At 43.3% G+C, this 19,603-nt stretch overlaps 1 protein-coding gene across 1 annotated transcript in view; it reads right to left on the bottom strand.

Annotated features, from left to right (window-relative positions):
* Positions 1-18,580, bottom strand: part of ola1 (Obg-like ATPase 1) — a 246,597-nt gene extending 228,017 nt beyond the window's left edge. The window contains exons 1-2 of the mRNA XM_068035439.1: positions 18,482-18,580; positions 17,969-18,072 (exon numbers count right to left, since the gene is read on the bottom strand). Of these exons, the coding sequence (XP_067891540.1) occupies positions 17,969-18,069 (101 nt within the window). The 5' untranslated portion in view covers positions 18,070-18,072; positions 18,482-18,580. The remainder of the gene's footprint in view (positions 1-17,968; positions 18,073-18,481) is intronic.
* Positions 18,581-19,603: the final 1,023 nt, after the last annotated feature.

Below are 19,603 nucleotides of genomic sequence, written 5' to 3' on the forward strand. Positions count from 1 at the left end.
CAGCACGTTCCTTTCTGACCTGAGGTGGTGATCCTGGGGCATTTCCAGCTGTTCCTTCTTGACCCCAGCTATTTGCCTTCCTTTCACTCTCCCACTTTCTATCCTTCTCTGGTTTATGGGGGTGACAGACAAAATAGGTTGGCTTATTCACAAGCTCAAAATCATCAGCAATCCCTGCTGCTTGCCTAGCTTTCAAAACTTTCAGGTTATCTATAGGAGTTCTCACTACTGAAGGAATGGAGTTTTTAAACTCAGAATCAATTCTCAAAAGGTTCTCAAATGTGGTTTCTATCTTTAATGCCTGTATCCAACGGTTAAAGTTCATTTGCTTCACCCTCTCAAATTCTAAATATGTCTGCCCAGCCAATCTCCGTAAGTTCCTAAACTTCTGACAGTAAGCTTCAGGGACTAACTCAAATGCAGCGAGAATAGCCTTTTTTGCCATCTCATGATCTGCAGAAGCCTCTTCAGAAAGCATGGCATAAGCTTCATGAGCTCTGCCTACCAGCCTGCCCTGCATCAGCAACGTCCAGCTTTCTTTTGGCCATTTCATCTGTTTGGCTATTTTTTCAAAAGACATGAAAAATGCCTCTATGTCTCTTTCCTCGAACTTAGGAAGAACCTGTACAAATTTAAACAACTTCTCGCTGGATCCTGATCTAAACTCAGGTTCTTCCTGACCTGAATTTTCCCTGGATTCAAGACTACCCTTTTGTCTTAGTTCCATCTCAACTTCAATTCCCTCTCTTCCTTCACTTTCTCTTTCAAGTTCAAGTTTTCTTAATTCTTTTTCCTGTTGAAGCTCCAGTTTTTTCATTTCTAACTGAACCCTTGCCAATTCCACTGCATCACTCTCGGACCTACTACCTTATTGTCTCTCGTATTCCCTTTCTTGTTCCTCGTATTGTCCTTCATCTGTATCATCATCATCATCTTTCATTAATTCCAGATGTTCGCTATTATGTCAATTATCTCTGCTTTTTTGGCACCTAATTTCAAATCCAATCCCAATTTCGCTGCCAATTCTTTTACTTTAACTAAGAACAAATTAATCAAGTCACTCAGGGAAACATTCTGCTTTCCCAAAATCTTTGCTACAAGCACTAACGTCATTACAATGGTATAGACTGTACCTTATTATACAAGAGACCTGATTCTTTTAATTTCTTTGTAATTGGTGTTAGATTTAGATCCCAACAATTGAGTTTCCAATTGATATGATCCCAGACTCGAGCGCAATTAATGATACCAAATGCAAGACCCCAATTTAAATATGTTATCCCAAAGAAGAGTAATCAATACGATTCCAAATGTGAGCCTTCCAAATTATTCTGATTCTGATCCCAGACACGAGCCACCGAATTAAATATGGAGCCCCCAATTAAGACATGATTCAAATCCTGGACGAGAAACCTAATTAATAAGTTACAACCGACCGCTCCAGTCAATGCCCCCAATCAAAATGTATGATCATCGTACATTTGATTGTGGTGGGAGAAACACACTGTTAATTCAATCCCATCCCTCCACAGATCGCCTAACATACCATTTTAAACTTTCCAAATTAAAGAAAGACCCAGCCAAATTGTACCATCTATTAATCCCCGAATGAGGCTAATCAAACCAGGAGTCTTTAGATCAACAAATTAACTGTTTAATTAGAAAAACTAAATTCTTAAACACTACGAAGATATAAACAACATTTAAAATAGAAAAAATTAGAGCCCTTGCAAATTTATGCTCCTGCTGGATGTGAAACAGTCCAAGGCTGCTTGAAGTCCTCACAGCCGTCCAATGGGGAAAAAAATGGTTCTTCAGCAGTCGAACAGTCCGTAGTATAATTCAGAAGTTGAAATTGTTGCTCCTTTTCCAGCCATGAATTTCAACAATTAAACAACTTGCAAACACATTTTAATGAATCAATTCGGCTTTAGAATTTTTGAGGGATAAAAGATTGTCACAGTCTAACTTCCCTTCCTTCAGTTTAAATTATCAGAGATCTCTGTTTTGGCTTTACATTTTAGAATTGTGAGAGAATAATAAACAGACTAAATTCTCTTCCTTCAGTTTAAATGGTCTGACAGCTCTCCTTTCAGGTGCTAACACGCAGCTGTCAGTCTGTCCTCTGTTTGCACAGGCTGTTTGCACTATAAGCCAGTTCAAAAGTAAACTGTAACAAACGTATCTCTCAATACTCAGTCCGAATGGCTGTATCCCAGGGCAACGGAAATGCAATCTTTGACTCAGCTTCTGGACCCTGCTGCCGGAAAGTAGTAAAGCTCCTTTTCCCAGTCTTAAAGGCACACCACATTCTGCCCGAAAAAAGACCTACCGATCATAACACATGCTTTGTCCTTGAGATTTTACCCATTATAAATTTCTATATCCGCATGTTTCTAATGGAAATTGTTCATATAAAACTTGCCACACTGTAATTACATTACTGCCAGTGGAGATTCTGTAGTACTTTAGTTTTGTGACTACCAGCTGATCAGCCAGTACTGGAGAGAAAATTCTATGCTCCAAATTATTCAGGTTCTAAAACTGGCGTACATTTTGCTATTAATCTATTATATGGTAAAAACGTTCAGTGGTCTCAAGATTCCAACAGTACTGCATATGTCTTCTTTGGCCTCTTCATCTCGAGAGACAATGGGTAAGCGCCTGGAGGGGTCAGTGGTTTGTGGAGCAGCGCCTGGAGTGGCTATAAAGACCAATATTAGAGTGACAGGCTCTTCCACAGGTGCTGCAGAAGAAATTGTTTGTCGGGGCTGTTACACAGTTGGCTCTCCCCTTGCGCTTCTGCCAACTGCTAAGTCTCTTCGACTCACCACACTTTAGCCCCGCCTTCATGGCTGCCGGCCAGCTCTGGCGATCGCTGGCAACTGACTCCCACGACTTGTGATCAATGTCACAGGATTTCATGTCGCCTTTGCAGACGTCTTTAAAGCGGAGACATGGACGGCCGGTGGGTCTGATACCAGTGGCGAGCTCGCTGTACAATGTGTCTTTGGGGATCCTGCCATCTTCCATGCGGCTCACATGGCCAAGCCATCTCAAGCGCCGTTGACTCAGTAGTGTGTATAAGTTGGGGATGTTGGCCGCCTCGAGGACTGCTGTGTTGGAGATACGGTCCTGCCACCTGATATCAAGGATTCTCCGGAGGCAGCGAAGATGGAATGAATTGAGACGTTGCTCTTGGCTGACATACGTTGTCCAGGCCTCGCTGCCGTAGACCAAGGTACTGAGGACACAGGCTTGATACACTCGGACTTTTGTGTTCCATGTCAGTGCGCCATTTTCCCACACTCTCTTGGCCAGTCTGGACATAGCAGTGGAAGCCTTTCCCACGCGCTTGTTGATTTCTGCATCGAGAGACAGGTTACTGGTGATAGTTGAGCCTAGGTAGGTGAACTTTTGAACCACTTCCAGAGTGTGGTCGCCAATATTGATGGATGGAGCATTTCTGACGTCCTGTCCCATGATGTTAGTTTTCTTGAGGCTGATGGTTAGGCTAAATTCGTTGCAGGCAACCGCAAACCTGTCGATGAGACTCTGCCGACACTCTTCAGTGTGAGATGTTAAAGCAGCATCGTCAGCAAAGAGGAGTTCCCTGATGAGGACTTTCCATACTTTGGTCTTCGCTCTTCGACGGGCAAGGCTGAACAACCTGCCCCCTGATCTTGTGTGGAGGAAAATTCCTTCTTCTGAAGACTTGAACGCATGAGAGAGCAGCAGGGAGAAAAAAATCCCAAACAGTGTGGGTGCGAGAACACAGCCCTGTTTCACGCCACTCAGGATAGGAAAGGGGTCTGATGAGGTGCCGCTATGCTGAATTGTGCCTTTCATATTGTCATGGAATGAGGTGATGATACTTAGCAGCTTTGGTGGACATCTGATCTTTTCTAGTAGTCTGAAGAGACCACATCTGCTGACGAGGTCAAAAGGCTTTGGTGAGATCAATGAAAGCAACGTAGAGGGGCATCTGTTGTTCGCGGCATTTCTCCTGTATCTGACGAAGGGACAACAGCATGTCAATGGTCGATCGCTCTGCACAAAAGTCACACTGTGCCTCAGGGTATACGCGCTCGGCCAGCTTCTGGAGCCTGTTTAAAGCGACTCGAGCAAAGACTTTCCCCACTATGCTGAGCAGGGTGATTCCACGGTAGTTGTTGCAGTCACCGCGGTCACCTTTGTTTTCGTAGAAGGTGATGATATTGGCATCATGCATGTCCTGAGGTACTGCTCCCTCGTCCCAGCACAGGCAAAGCAGTTCATGGAGTGCTGAGAGTATAGCAGGCTTAGCACTCTTGATTATTTCAGGGGTAATGCCGTCCTTCCCAGGGGCTTTTCCGCTGGCTAGAAAATCAATGGCATCACTGAGTTCCGATTTTGTTGGCTGTACGTCCAGCTCATCCATGACTGGTAGAGGCTGGGCTGCATTGAGGGCGGTCTCAGTGATAACATTTTCCCTGGAGTACAGTTCTAGGTAGTGCTCAACCCAGCGGTCCATTTGCTTGAGTTGGTCAGTGATTGTCCCCCTCCAATCTAAATCAGGGGACACAATCATCTTGATGGTTGGCCCAAAAGCTCTCTTAATGCCATCATACATTCCTCTGATGTTTCCGGTGTCCGAGGCCAGCTGAATATGACTGCATAGGTGTTGCCTGTAGACATTTGCGGAGCGCCTGGCTGTTCTTTGTGCAGTGCTTCTGGCTGCTTTAAGTGCTACGGATATTAACTCGCTGGGGGCGTTCTTGTAGTTCAACAGTGCAATGCGCTTAGCAGCTATGACAGGTTCCAGCTCTTCAAAAATGAGATTGAAACCAGTCTGCATTTCTCTTCGCACGTTTGCCATAGGTGGTCAAAGCTGACTCATAGATGGCGTCTCTGATGTGGGTCCGCTTGGTCTCAGCATCCCCTGTGGGAGTGTTTTGAAGAGCTTTTTCAAGTGAATTTAGAAATTTTTGTAACAGCTGTGGATAAGAAATTCTGCTCGTGTTGATGCGCGGGTGTTCCTTCTGCTTGGAGTGATGCAGCTTCTTTGGTTTGAGTCTAACCTTGCTGCACACCAGGGAGTGGTCGGTGTCGCAGTCCGCACTGTGGAAGCTGCGTGTGACTCGAATACTGTTTAAGGAGGCTCGCCTTGTGACGATGAGGTCCAGCTGGTGCCAACGAAGTGATCTTGGGTGCCTCCATGAAACCTGGTGAGAGGGTTTAGTGTGCAAGAACGAGTTGGTGATGCAGAGGTTATGATAGGTACACAACTCAAGCAGACTCTGTCCATTCTCATTCATCCTTCCAACACCATAGCGCCCGAGGCAGGAGGGCCAGGAGTCATGGTCGGCCCCAACCCTGGCATTAAAGTACCCCGGCAGGAACAGGTGTTTGGTATTGGGGAGGCTACTAATGATGTTATGGAGTTCCTCGTAGAACTGGTCTTTAGCTTCAGGCGGGGAACAGAGTGTTGGAGCATAAATGCTGAGTAGGTGTACTGGACCAGAGGCGGTGAGCAGTCGGATGGACAGTATGCGTTCCGAGCCATTTGAGGGAGGCTCTATCATGCTGAGCAAGGAATTTCTGATGGCGAAGCCCACTCCATGCTGTCTTGGTTCTTCAGGATCCCTACACTGCCAGAAGGTGGTGTAGTCTTGCTCTGTTAGAGATCCACTCACAGGGAGGCGTGTCTCGTGAAGTGCTGCAATGTCTACATTGAGTCTACTGAGCTCGTTGTTAATGATGGCAGTCTTCCGAGAATCGTTGATTTGCGTAAGGTCTTCCGACAGGCCAGGACACATAGTTCTGACGTTCCAGCTTGCAAAACAAAGGGCTGGTACCGTCTTTCCTTTTTCCGTGCTGCTTGGTGCGGTGTTGCAGTCCACTTTTCAGGCAATGACCCTGAGCTCCAAGCACCCATTGAAGCAGGTGGACTGTGGCGGGACAGAACCTTATTGACCGGGGGCTGCCCGGTTTGAGGCAGGCGGTAGCTACCCAGTGAGGTGCGATGACCTCTCCCACTGACAAAGGCAACCCGTGGCGTCTAATCTCTTCGCCAATTGAGCTGGACTTATAACACGTAACTGCTGCTTTCCGTGTTGTTTCGGTCGATGTGAGGCGACTATGGAATGACCTCTCCATGGTGCATGCCTGGGCGAATGTATGGAGGTTGAGAGTTGCCCAAGCGTCAAAACCCCCCTCTCAGCCTTTCTGGTGGGGTCCAAAGGAGTGCAGAGCATGACGTTTGGCAACGGTATGGCTGCAGGAACTGCCGGAAACATGCCAAAGGTGACAGATGACCGCCTACGGGGTTCCGTTCCGGATTTTCTGTTAGGGTTTACTCCCTTCACCTTGGTCTCTCCCGAGACGCCCACAAGGCAGTGGGGTTGTTAGGGCCCCTACACAGGGGTAGAAGGAAGACGGTGGGAGGAGGGGGTGCGAGGGGGAGCTGGGAGAAGATGGTGCAAGGCGGGAGCTGGGAAGGGGTTGCGAAGGGGGGAGGGGTTGGGGAGGGGGCTGCGGGGGGATGAGCAGGGAGAGTGGAGCTGGGAAGGGGAAGGGGAGGGGAAACAAAGGGGGGGGGAAAAGGGGGTGCAGGTAATAAACCATTTCATCAGCTCCCACCATCGACGCCAGGAAAGCTCATCCGCGTCCTCCGGGAGGTGAGCGACAGCCTCGGGCGCCAGTACCAGCAGGAATTCACCGACATTGCGTTGCAGTTGCGCTACGAGGCTCACATCTCCCGCGGGCGTTTTGAAGTTGTGGCCGAGGAGCCGTTCATGGCTTTTTACGTGTTCGGGGCATCTTTTTCTCAAGGCTTCCCCTCTGTAATAGTCTTATTACCCTAGGGTTCCGCTGCTCCTTCCTCTCTACAATGCACTTACCGCACGCCATGGCCACGGACAATCTGTATTAATCACCGACAACAGTACTGTATATGTAGAATGCACTTTAAACATAACATTACACAACTAAATCAATGGCATAAACAGCAACTAACATTATGTGACAGCCCCACAGTATTGATTGATCCTGAACTCCAACTTCGCTGAAGTTAGAGATTCTAACAGTTGTGGGTTTGTGGAAGTGAGCAGAAAGTCATGGCACTATGCTTGATGGGAAATTTAGCCAAGTTAGGAATAAAAGCTTGCTTTTATTGGATAAAGAACTAGATCAGCAGAATTTAGCATCTGTATCTGTGTAGTCATGCCCGAGTTAACTGCAGTCCTTATTGGAAATAGGCTTTAGAATAGACTAGGCGAAGGTCGATTGTGCAACGATATTAAGAACGTAATGGGCTGCTAATGTGCTGCTAACCTGTACTGTTAACCTCAATGATTGGTTAACCAAAGGGGTATAGCACGAATCATAATGTATATACGGTAGTAACTGTATTCGGGAGGGGCACTTACTCTGGTGGACTCGACCGACTCCGTTGGAGTTGGTGCCGCTGTATCAGAGTAAGTCCACCGGCGACTGCGCAAATAAAGTAATTGATTTTACCTACTCATCCGACTCGGTATATTTACTGAACCAGACTGAGGGCAAAAAGAACTCGAATCGTCAGGTTTAGCGGATTGATTTTTTGGCCACAATTGCCCTCCCAGTGAGCCTTTCCTGCTCCTCTACAGCTGTTCTCTGCCTTTCCAGGCTTGATCTCCATTTATCTCCAATGATCACAGCTGTTGTGCCTTCATATTAATTCCTCAAGGAACACTTTTTGGTAACTCTTTCCTTATTCCCTGCCTCCTCTCAACCCACGGAAGAGAAGTTCAGGGCCATCAGAGGGAAAGCACACATAACTCTTCCTGCTGCTGTGGCAGCCGCAACAACTATTTATATAGCACCTTTAATATAGTAAAACATTAAGGTGCTTTGCAAGAGCATTATGAGACAAAATTTGGCACTGAGCCACATAAGGCAGATGACCAGCTGCTTGATCAAAAAGCCAAGTTTTAAAGAAGGGTCTTAAAAGGATAAAAGAGTTTTCAGGAGTGAACTCCAGAGCTTAGGGCCCAGACAGCTGAAGAAATTGCTGCCAATGATGGAGCGATTAACATCAGCTGAAGTTGCTAAGTTGAAGGTGAGTCCGGCAGTGGTAAGATTCATGCCTAGATGAGTTGAAGTTGGCAGTGGGAAGGCCGGTTCTCCTCCTTGCTACTGAGTGCATGTCAGCCAAATTTTGTTCCCATTCCCATGCACAGACCCCATGCTGAATGTGGTCAGTCCCCCCACTGTATTCCTCTGGATCTCCAAGCCAGTCAGGGCCAGCATTGTTCTGCCCCTACACGTGCTGCCTTTGGCAGTTTCCCAGCTTCAATTGTTGGGTTTAGTTTGGCTGTGCTTTGCTTTGTATTCTACTAAAACCTCTCATCAACGCATCCAAATGCTAGACCCCCCACATGCTGTTGAATCAGGCAACCATTGATGCTGAAAACAAAGACCTCCAAACACCAGGGTAAATTCCTGATGCCGCTAAATCCTGCAAATTCCCCAACTTTCCCTGTGTTACTTATTATATACCTGCCTCCAACCGGATACCTCTTGGTGTGTATCCTCGGCTTTGAGCACATAGGGTAAATAAAACAAGCATTCAATGGAAAGGCACTGAAGGAGCAAATAGAGCACTTAGGGACTTAAATGCAAAATTCCCTCAAACGGTTAGATAAAACCATTAAAATCATCAATATAATTAGGTTTTATAAACAGGGTAAAGTAATGATAAAATTTATACAAATGATGCAGATTCACCAGGATGACACCAGGGCTGGGAAACTAACAAGAGACCTGAGGTTCTTGGACTATTTCCATTGGAACAATGGCCAAGAGTACATTTAATAGAGGTTTTGGTGAAATTGTGAAGGGTCTTCATGGAGTAAATAAGGAAAGCCTATTTTCTGTTGTTGGGGAGTCAGTGATGACGGTTCATCAATTTAAATTAAGAGTGAAGAGATGGGTTAGGAGAAATTTCTTTACACAGCAGGTCACTGAATTACATTTATATAGTGCCATTCGCAGCCAATTTGCATACACCAAGGCCCCACAAGCAGCAATGTGATAATCCAGATAATTTGCTTTAGTGATGCTGGTTGAGGGATAAATGTTAGCCAGGACACAAGGGAGACCTTCCCAACTCTTCAAAATGTTGCCATGGGATCTTTTACGCTCATCTGATGGCAGGCAGGCCTTCAGTTTAAAGGTTCCAGTCAAAAGACGGCATCTCTGACAGTACTGAACTCCCTCAGTGCTGCACTGGAGTGTCGGCCTAGATTTTGTGCTCAAGTCTCCGGAGTGGGTCTTGAACCAACAACCTTCCGAGATGAAAGTGCTACCACAGATCCTCATTTAATGTTTTGCACCATAGGGAATGGTTGAGGCACAGACCACTGGACCCTTTAAGGGGAAATTGGCTAAATATTTGAAGCAGAGGAAGATACAAGGCTATAGGGAGAGATTTAATATTGGATTGCTGTAGCAAAGAACCGTCAAAAGCATGATGGGTTGAATAGTCTCCTTTTTGGCGTAAACTTCTATGTAATATCAATAGTCATGGCCATGAATTTAATATTTTTACTGAAATGTGTAAGGCATCACATCCATTAAACAAAAAAATCCTAATTATCTCAAATTTTACAGGAACTTATCAAAACACATTCAATGCCCGAGCACCTCCTGTTAAACGACAGAAAGCTGGTTATGAAAGGATAATGCTGGAACCTATCTTTACTCAGTTTCACATTTATTGTACAGAATAAACGGATTACAAACATGTCGTTCCTCACTCAAAACCCTTCCCCAGTCTCAGTAAGTGTCTGCTTTTAAGTGCTCAAGACCCCAATTAACACCCCCCACCTGCATTTAATCAAACAAATGATACACAATTAACAGATTCCATTCTTTTATAATATGTGGCTTAATATGCTCAAACATTTCAAAATAAATTTCATATTGGGTGCAAAGTATTACATTGTGAGACACCCCTCCTCGAGCACCCCGAACAATTCCTTTCTACTAAGATTTATTTTTGTGAAACAATCAGATAGCTGACTACTTGCGTCTACCCACTTAAGTTTGGAGATTTCCTTTCTCTCCAGCATTTGTTTCAATCCAGCAAGGTCAATACGTAGTTTTTTCTTGCTCACATCATGCTTAACTCCAACACATCAAAACTAGCATCAGGCCTAGTCTGCGAACACAACCAGTTTAATTGACCAATCAAGCTTTGCAATTGCTCAGTCTCTGATTTAGATATATCATCTTTCTGTGATGACCTAATACGATTAACCAGGATGGGAGTAACACTCTCTAAATAGGACTGTTGATTTAAAGTTATTCCAGACCTACTCTGCTTAATATCTAAACCAATATATTTAAAGGTCCCACAAGCCTGACTCTCAATCTTAAATTCTGCCCTAATCTTATTAACATATTTCGCAAAATCTGCAGTACCACCTCATAAGAAATCATCAAAGTGCATCAGGAAGATGCCTGAAAGTTTCTCTTTATGATACCAATAAAACTTTGCCAGATCTGCTTTTAGTTGAACACGACCAATTTTCAACAAAACAGATCTCAACGAGCAATACCACACCCTGGAAGCATCATTACGGCCATAGACCACAGCATTTGTTCAGTTTCTATAGTTTTCCTTCTGCATCTGCTGCCTCTTTGGGTGGTTTCAGAAACACTTCTCTCTGAAAAGTATCACCCTGCAGAAATGCAGCTTTTATGTCAATGGATCTACACTCCCATGAATATGTGGCCAAAAGAGCCAAAAAAAATTTCAAATTACTTTTCCAGCTGTAGGAGAGTCTACTCTAAAATAGGTATCATCCAGTTGCTCTTCAAAACCCCTCGCAAATAGCCTCGCTTTAGCCTTGTAAGTTCCATCGGGAAGGACTTTTTCAGTACAAACCATCTATGTGACAAGGCTGGCTATCCCCAATCTGGTACCTCAGAATAAACTCCAAACTCTCTGCAACTTTTACTTCTCTTATTAGTTTATCCTCAAGTTTATTGGCAGCCACTAAAACTTCACAGTCATGAGGACTTCTGCTTCTAGTTCTATTCCGAGAATGCTCTCTAGCCTGTGGGGTCTGCTCAAAGTACAGCCTCTATTAGCACTCTGATGTCTTTCGGGACTACTGCTAGAAGATCTCTCTCGCACATTATCGGAGGCTCTTTCTGCAGTAAGTGATTGCTTCCTTACGCAACAGTCAGTTCCAGACCCACCATTAGAACTTGCACTGCACTTTCTTACCCTCCCCTCTTTCATCCCATTCTGCCAGGCCATGGATCTTGTTTCTTGGCCATCATCTTGAACATTTAATCAATACTTAAACTTGCCTACAAAGATTCCTGCACGTCCCACAATTGTTGCATCTCTCCATCTTTTAGACCCCTCTGAAATATATATCACTCGAGTACCTACTCGGGGCAATAGTCCTTTAGATGTGATAGCTCTTTCCTGGGCATCATGATCACTCGCATTACTATCCAACCCTTGATCTACCTCATTCTGTTTCTCAGGACCTTCATCACAAAACATGAGAGTATTTGGAGGTACAAGGTGCACCGCTTCCCTCTATCAAACGCTGAGATTCTGAGATTTTGTAATCAACCCCGATCAATCGCGAGGAATGTGCGATAACTACTGTCTTAGCATCACGATCGATTACCTTACCAGGGTCCTTCCATTTCCCATGACTCTCTCTTTTATAATTCACCAAATCTCCTGAATTGAACTCCATCTCAGATGGCCTTATACGAGGCTTCAGAGCTCTCCGAGTATTCTCAGAGACCTCCGCCTTGATGAAAGCCAGTCTTCCTGCATATAAGGCATTCAAATGTGCAGGAACTAATTGTAGTACCTTCTAGAGCAGGAGGACTGTCGCAAAGTACAGAAGGCAATTTGGGATTCCGCCCATAGGGATTGATAGGGACTATAATCCTCCAATCATCTGAAGTAAATTCTTCACATGTACCACCCACGCCAGGGCTGTTGTCAACTTGCAGTTTGTCTGGTCAGCTAAGATTTTATGCAGCATTTCATCAACCACTGTGATTCCTTTCACAGAGCCCATTGCTGAAAGGACTTTCAGCTGCAGTATTCATAACCATAATGTTCATGTTTTTACACATGTCCCTGAACTCGTCATTGGCAAATTCCCCATCATCGGTCAGAAACATAGCTGGTGCCCCAAGTACAGTCCGTATTCATTTCTCCACAATTTTGTCTATAATCACCCTTCTGTCCTTGCTATTATTGTAGACAGACTAAATCAAGTTGCTAGGTCTATAAAATGGAGAATGCAAATATTCTTGTCTTTGCCTCACACCTTTAAATCCATGGCAACTACCTCATTAAAGTCACGTGCCAATGGAAGACTGGCCAGGATAGTGTCATCCGATACTTTTTACAGATTTCACACTTTTCACTACTCTCTTCTATTATACTCATATACTCTTCATCAAATCACACCTATATCCTTTAGAAGGGTTTTTAATCTCTGACAAGAAGGGTGAGCAAATTGCCCGTGTAACTTTAAAACAATTTGCTTTTTATCTCTGATTCTTAACACCTGATGCCATTAATAATGTTCTAACACTCTGACTAGAAACATCATATTTTGTTAAGGGTATACGATAATGCCCTGACTGGGTAAACTGCAAATTCACTGACTTTCCAAAAACAATTACCTTATCATGCTCCATATCAAGTTTCATTTGTGCCTTTTTCATTGAAGGCTTACTCAACAGTAAAGGTATTTCACCAGAGACTACTTCAGTACTGATAAAGTGCCTTACTCCAGCTATTTTACATGGAATTACTGCTCTCTTCAGTGACTTCAGTGTGTTGTCATCACCAAACCTAATGCTAGTAATTTTATACTCCTTAACCTTGCATCGATCCTCACTACTAAGTGAATCCAGATAACATTGGAACCAATCAGTTCCACATCCTGTCGACATGCAAGCACTATCCAAAACAGCAGTTGAACAAATCCATAACTAACACCTTCATCACATTACTAAAACTCTTTGTGACTAGTACATTTTGTTCAGATTCATCAGTATCTTCCTCTTCTGCCTCAGAATTCTCTGTGTCGTGTGTTATTCCAAGGACTCTGCCCGTCTGCTTAGGGCAGCTCATTGCATAATGATACTTTTGAGTCACACCTGGAGCACCTATTAACTAACTGTTCCTTGGACATTCCTGGGATTCATTTGCCTATGATTGCTGTTCCAATTCTGTCTTCCACTGTCATAGTAAGACCTATTAAAGGTGCTTTCATGCTCATTCTTCCGGTTTTCAACTCTTCCGTTGCACTTATGCCTGCTTCCAGTATCTGGACCATTTTGAAATCTAGTAAACATTGAGTCCTCCATTCTTTGTGTCAACGTAGAACCATTGTACCAGGGCTGCAGGAAATGACCATTTCCCCAGGAATTTCTTTAAGGCAGCGGAAATTTGATCCAAACAGGGAGTCTTTGTCCAAGAATCGAACTCCAGTTAGAACCAGGAGCCTGTCCATATGCGACATCCTGGCACAATTTAGCACTGAACCAGGGATCTCCAAATTGAATTTCCTCAATCTTCTATACAGTCTGTTGAAGTCCGTGATATATTCCTCCATTGAATAACCATCTATTTTCTAAAATCTATCAAAGTCTGACCATGCCTCATACGCATTCAATAGGTCATTTTTCTTGCAAATTTCATCCAAGAATTCTAACAGAAGATCCAACCCTTCATCAGTATCCAACTGATGAACATCCAGTTCACAAATCACTTTACTTCTGATTCTACTTTTGGTAGGAAGTGACAATGCCAAGGCCATACCTTGTTTCCTCTTTGGTAGAGATGTAACCCATGTCCACATATCCACTTCATTCTTCCACTGGTCATATGGTTCAGACTCACATAACATGAGAGGATAATCATACCCTGAAAATTTAAACTTGCTTTCTGTCATATTTTCCTCAATTGCCCGTGAGATTTTAGTTTTCTATGTAAAAAAAATTCCTGGTTTCCAACCTTCAGCTTTAGGCAACCATCCTCTGCTACCATGTTAAACTCCAGAAAGTTTGTTATCTTTACTCAGTTTCACATTTATTGTCCAGAGTAAAAGGATTACAAACATGTTGCTCCTCACTCAAAACCCTTCCCCAGTCTCAGTAAGTGTCTGCTTATACATGCTCAAGTAAGACCCCAATTAACACCCTCCATCTGCATATAATCAAACAATTGATACACAATTAACAGGTTAACACCTCCCTCTAACTTCTTTCCAAATCCTTTCTGTGGTCATTTGCACTCCCATCTGCCATCCCCACACGCATAACAGTGTAGCCAGTAAAGCAGCATTAGCAACTGCATATATAGTGCGGTGCTTATCTATCAGACAAACATTACATTCTTCAATTTAAAAAATTAAAATGTGAGTAATTGATCAGGAATTTAACAGATAATTTCTGGGCGATTTGATTGGCTTGCCTTTTTTAAAAATTGGCAGCCACTGATCACGCACCCCCCCCCCACCCCCCCGGCCGCCCCAACCCCACCTTGGCTTTGTCGTTTTTTCTTTAATTTAACGATTGGTGGTTTTAATTTCCATATATCATTTGTTGTTTAGTATGCTCCCCATCTTTTAGTTGTGATTCATTGCTTCTTTATGAATTTTTAGACCATCAGGTGGCAATGCAGCATCTAAAAGTGTGATGGAAGTAACACACATTAGTAGTCATTCTTCATGTATGAGTTGAGTCAGTGTCCACAGCTTCTGAATTAAGTGATGAGGGTGGGGGCATGAATAAAGTTTTAAAAAGGCACAGTCTAACACTTCCTAGAGAGATCCTTACAGCAATGCCTGCACACACATACATGTTCCAACAGGGGCCACTGGATAGCCATCAACAGTGAGAACTACAGCTAATTTTCCTCCCTCCCTGGTCCAAGGTCACAGAGGAAATTGTTACATCCCTATTGCCATCCTATCAGAGATCAGCTAAGTGCACAGGTCATAAATCAAACTGTAACTGTACAACTCAGTACCTCAAAAGTTGCACTCAGTAACGAGGCCCATCAAATGAAGCACTACACTAGGTTTTACATTCTATGGTGCTAGTTATTTCCAGCATCTCATCACAGTTAAACAAACAGTCACTTAAACACTAAAATCAAGAATTCCTCAACTGTTCATGAACACAAACCAAGAACTATTAAAACAGAACTAAAGTGTTTGATGGTTGTATATTCTGTACAAGATACTCTTCCCCAATATACCTCAAGTTTAATATAATTTAGAACATATACAATTTTTTTTACCTCATGTTGACCAATATTTATTTTCCTTACTGTTTTAAAAAAAATGTTCTTGGGCTGTGGGCACCTCTGGCAAGGCAGCATTTATTGTTTATCCTTAATTACAACAGGAGGCATAAAGTGTCAATCAAGCAGTGTGGGTCTGGAGTCATGTGGAGGCAAGACCAGATAAGGCTAGCAGGTTATTTTTCTGGGAGAGTATTAGTGAACCAGCTTCCATGACCATTTTCTGGAGCTGGCAGATTTACTAAATTCAATTTCACAACTTATGACGGGATTTGAATTTACATCCTCTGAGCTGCTAATTCAGTACCATAACCACTAAGATGCCCTTCCTTCCCTTCCCTCATCACTCAGCTGAATGTTCATATGGACAGCTCACCAGCAGTATCATTGTCTTTCATGGATGCCCAAAAGTCCACCCTGGCAACAATTCAAAGCTCCCCACCCCCAGATAACTCAATGTTGTATTCAGCTAGTACCATTTTTATCTCCCAAGAATAAACAGCACCAGATCATAATCCAGGTCAGTCTAAAGTGAAGTCTCCAATCAAGTATAACTAACTACTCCAGGACCTGCACAGGTAGTCAGCATAGCATACATCGTGACTGAGGTGGGAAGCAGAAATGCAAAGATCAGTTTCCAAGGGAATTGGAATAAGTTGTATAAGAGGGCATTTTTCTAAAATAAGATATGCTATGTTATAAAGAAGAAAGGGATGAGAGTATTTTTATAATTGCCTCCAAAGAAATACACATCAGAGCATTCTGTGCGAGAAGCAAATTAAAAAGTTATTGAAAAAATTGGTAAACAAGTGACTTTATAGGTATCCACTATGAAAAAGTATTCCACAAAATCAACTTTGTTACATTTGCTCCTAATCAAAAGAAATACATGTACTTTGCACCTGAAGCCACTGATTCAAACTGTTGTATAATACCTCACTCAAGTGGCCAAACTTGATTTGAGTAGACAGCAACTGCAAAAATTCTGGACAGTTTTTCCACCCCAAATATATTAATTGATATACTGCAGCATTACACAAGTGAGGCAGAAAATAGCACCTCTTCTAGCTGCCTCGCTCCCCTTAACTTTTTTTTGTTCTTCCCTCAGTCATCTTCCACTTCTGTCTTTTACCTCTTTCCTGCAGGTTGTATTTGAAGTGGGTATGAGGTGGGTACTGCAGAGAAATTGTGGCACTCAGCAGTTCCCTTCCCATTCATTCCCACTTCACCCATCACCTCCACTATCCATTCTCCTTCCAACAATACACTCACACCCATCACCACCTCTACCACTTTAAATTACCCACCAAACCCCTTTACATATCCTAATTCACCCAAAACTCGCCATCCATTCTTACTTGCTCCTCCCATGCCACCTCAACCTGTTTCCCTTGGAGACTGTGTTTTGATTTCAAAATTCACATTTAAAAAAAAATTACACTCATACATTTCTAAGGTAGGGCATTCTCTCACTGGTGAGGTTACAAGTTATAATGTTAAATGAATGACAGGCACTACACACAACATTGACAACACTTGTAAATTTGTTAACTATGCCATATTTGCACTATTAATGTGTGATTCAAAAGCAGAAGGGACACACACCAAATTTCCCTCTTTCTGCCTTCAATCCTAGTGAATCATGGGCATTAAAACAGTACAAGGACAATAAACTGCCAACATCATCCAATGAATTGGCAATATCATACAATGCAACATTAAAAACATTGCAGTTTTACTTTAGTTATAAATGTATAAATGAAGTAATAACTATCCTTTTCATCTACTGTATTGCAGATCAAAATAAGATTAAATAGGTAACACCAAATTGGGCTGTACATACATTTCTGAATTGGACTGCACATTTTATACCCATTTAAGAGTCAACAGTTTGATTTAGAGAACAGGAGTAAATATACAATTTTCAACTTCCATCTAGGAACTTTCTAAACTTAATTCTTCATCTTAATCGCAGACCTCTTCCATCTTGTTCACATTAAAAGTTAACCATAATTGTGCAAGCCAACGTGCAGACTACTGCTCTTTGTTGAGGCAGGACAATGCAAAGCCAGCCCTAATCACATGAAGTGTTGAGAGTAATAACTGGTCGCATTGGATTTAACCTTTTTTTGTGGACTTGGGCAATTTTCCACATTGTCGAGTCGATGCCAGTGTTGTAGCTGTACTAAAACAGCTTGATTATAGGTGCAGCTAGTCCTGGAGCACAAATCTTCAGCACAACAAACAGGATGTTGTCAGGACCCATAGCATTTGCTACATCCAGTACATTTAGCCATTTCTTGATATGTGGAGTGAATCGAATTGGCTGAAGACTAGCATCTGTGATGCTGGGGACCTCAGGAGGAGTCCAAGATGGATAGTCCACTCAGCATTTCTGATGGAAGATGGTTGTAAATGCTTCAGCCTTGTCTTTTGCACTGACGTGCTGGGCTCCTCCATCATTGAGCATGAGGATATTTAAAGAGCCTCCTCCTCTGGTTAGTTGGTATGCCACCACGACTGGATCCTGCAGGGCTGAGCCCTGATTTCAAACTATTGGTAGCATAACACAAAGGTCTGTAGTAATTTTTCTTACATTAATGTAATGCATAAGCTGGTATATAAAGTTAAATATCTTACCCTACGTTTGGCAATCCAACAATGCCAACCTTCAACGAGGTTCCAAATCGTCCAATAATGGGTGGTAACTTGGGTTCACCATCTCCCTTTTTTGGAGGCATGTTCTGAAACACAAACTGTCAAATTAGCATCTGTACCATAAATGTTTAAAGGCCAGATACTACAATCTCCTGGTAAATTCATCACCAATATGCCAATGAAATAAGAAATCTGTAGATTGCTCTCTACTTGTCCAAACTGAGCAGCCTCCAAAAGGCACTATTTTTAACTAGATCATAACTGACAACTCGTAGAGTTCAGTCATGCCCTTTTTAAGAGAGCGGCTCTGTTCGCTCACCCCTCACACTGCTCTTATTTTTATCAGAAGCTTTCTGAAGACGCGTGGGGAAGCAGGCCTTAGTCACCAACACCAGAAGGCCTTAACAGCATTTTCAATAAAACAAGCATCTTCTGCGTGAGACAGTCACGTTCGTACGTGCAGCGAGCAAGAAAGCAGCTCAGTACGGTATTCACCTGATAAAATCTTAATCCTTGTACACGGGATAAGTGAGAAAATTAGAGCAACAGCAGCAACTCTCACACTGCACGCGCCGACCGGCCAGCGGGGGAGGGGCACCAAAAGCCGGAACTTGGAGCATGCGCACACAGCACCCGCTCATTGACTGATACCAGGCCAATTAAAGACCAGGCAAAAGTAACTGGAGAGAATGTGAAAGATTGGAAGAGAAAATAGATTATGTGGTGAGGACGTAAGTAACATTACTCCTATTGATGGCTCAGTGGGTAAGCTATCAAAGACTCATCGTTGATGCAAAGTGATTTCTTTGGATCACTGCAGCTTGTATATCAGATAAATTAAAGCTCTGCAATATAATAAAAAGGAATAGGATGGATTCGTATGGGACAGGTTGTGGCTTTGTACAAGATAACAGCGAATTATATATACTTTCAAACTAATGCATCTGCTCAGTTTATATGTGCCTAAGACAATTTTTGGAATATCCCCCTTTGTAAACAAAAAAAACACACAATAAAGCACGAAGTGACAAAGTAGATATGGCCCAGAATTCTTCAACTTATCAAACCATTGCCAAAACATCTCCACCAATGGCTTCTCTTCCCATCTCTACACTATTACCTCTGGATTCCCCCAAGGATCTATCTTGGCCCCCTCCTCTTCCTCATTTACATGTTGGTCCAGGTGACATGAACAAAGACATGAGACTCGATTTTTCTGGGGGGAGGGGGAGGTAGTGTGGTGGCAGGAAGGGTGTGTGGGAGCCCAGTAGTGGGCAACAAACCCATGAAAGTTAAGGGACCCTGAGGTCTTGCCAATCTTAATGGCAGGTCCTCAGTTCAATAAATTTCTTCAGAGTCCTGTCTGACACCCATCCAACGAGACTACTGGGACAGCAGGAGGAGGTGGGCAACTGGCAGCAGGAAGGTGTGGGAGTGGTCCCCAGCAGTCAGTGGCTCTGTCATAAATTGGGGGAGGCGAGGGAGATGGAGGGTTAATTGGGAAACCCTTTGTCAAAGATCAGGAATAGATGGGAAGCCTCTTGCAAAGTCCAAGAGAATGATAGCCTGGTGCAAGAAAGCCTCAATGCTTCCTTGTGAGGCACAGAGGAACACTCC

The sequence above is a fragment of the Heterodontus francisci genome, chromosome 7 (assembly GCF_036365525.1).
Source record: "Heterodontus francisci isolate sHetFra1 chromosome 7, sHetFra1.hap1, whole genome shotgun sequence".
In the NCBI taxonomy this organism is placed as follows: Eukaryota; Metazoa; Chordata; class Chondrichthyes; order Heterodontiformes; family Heterodontidae; genus Heterodontus; species Heterodontus francisci.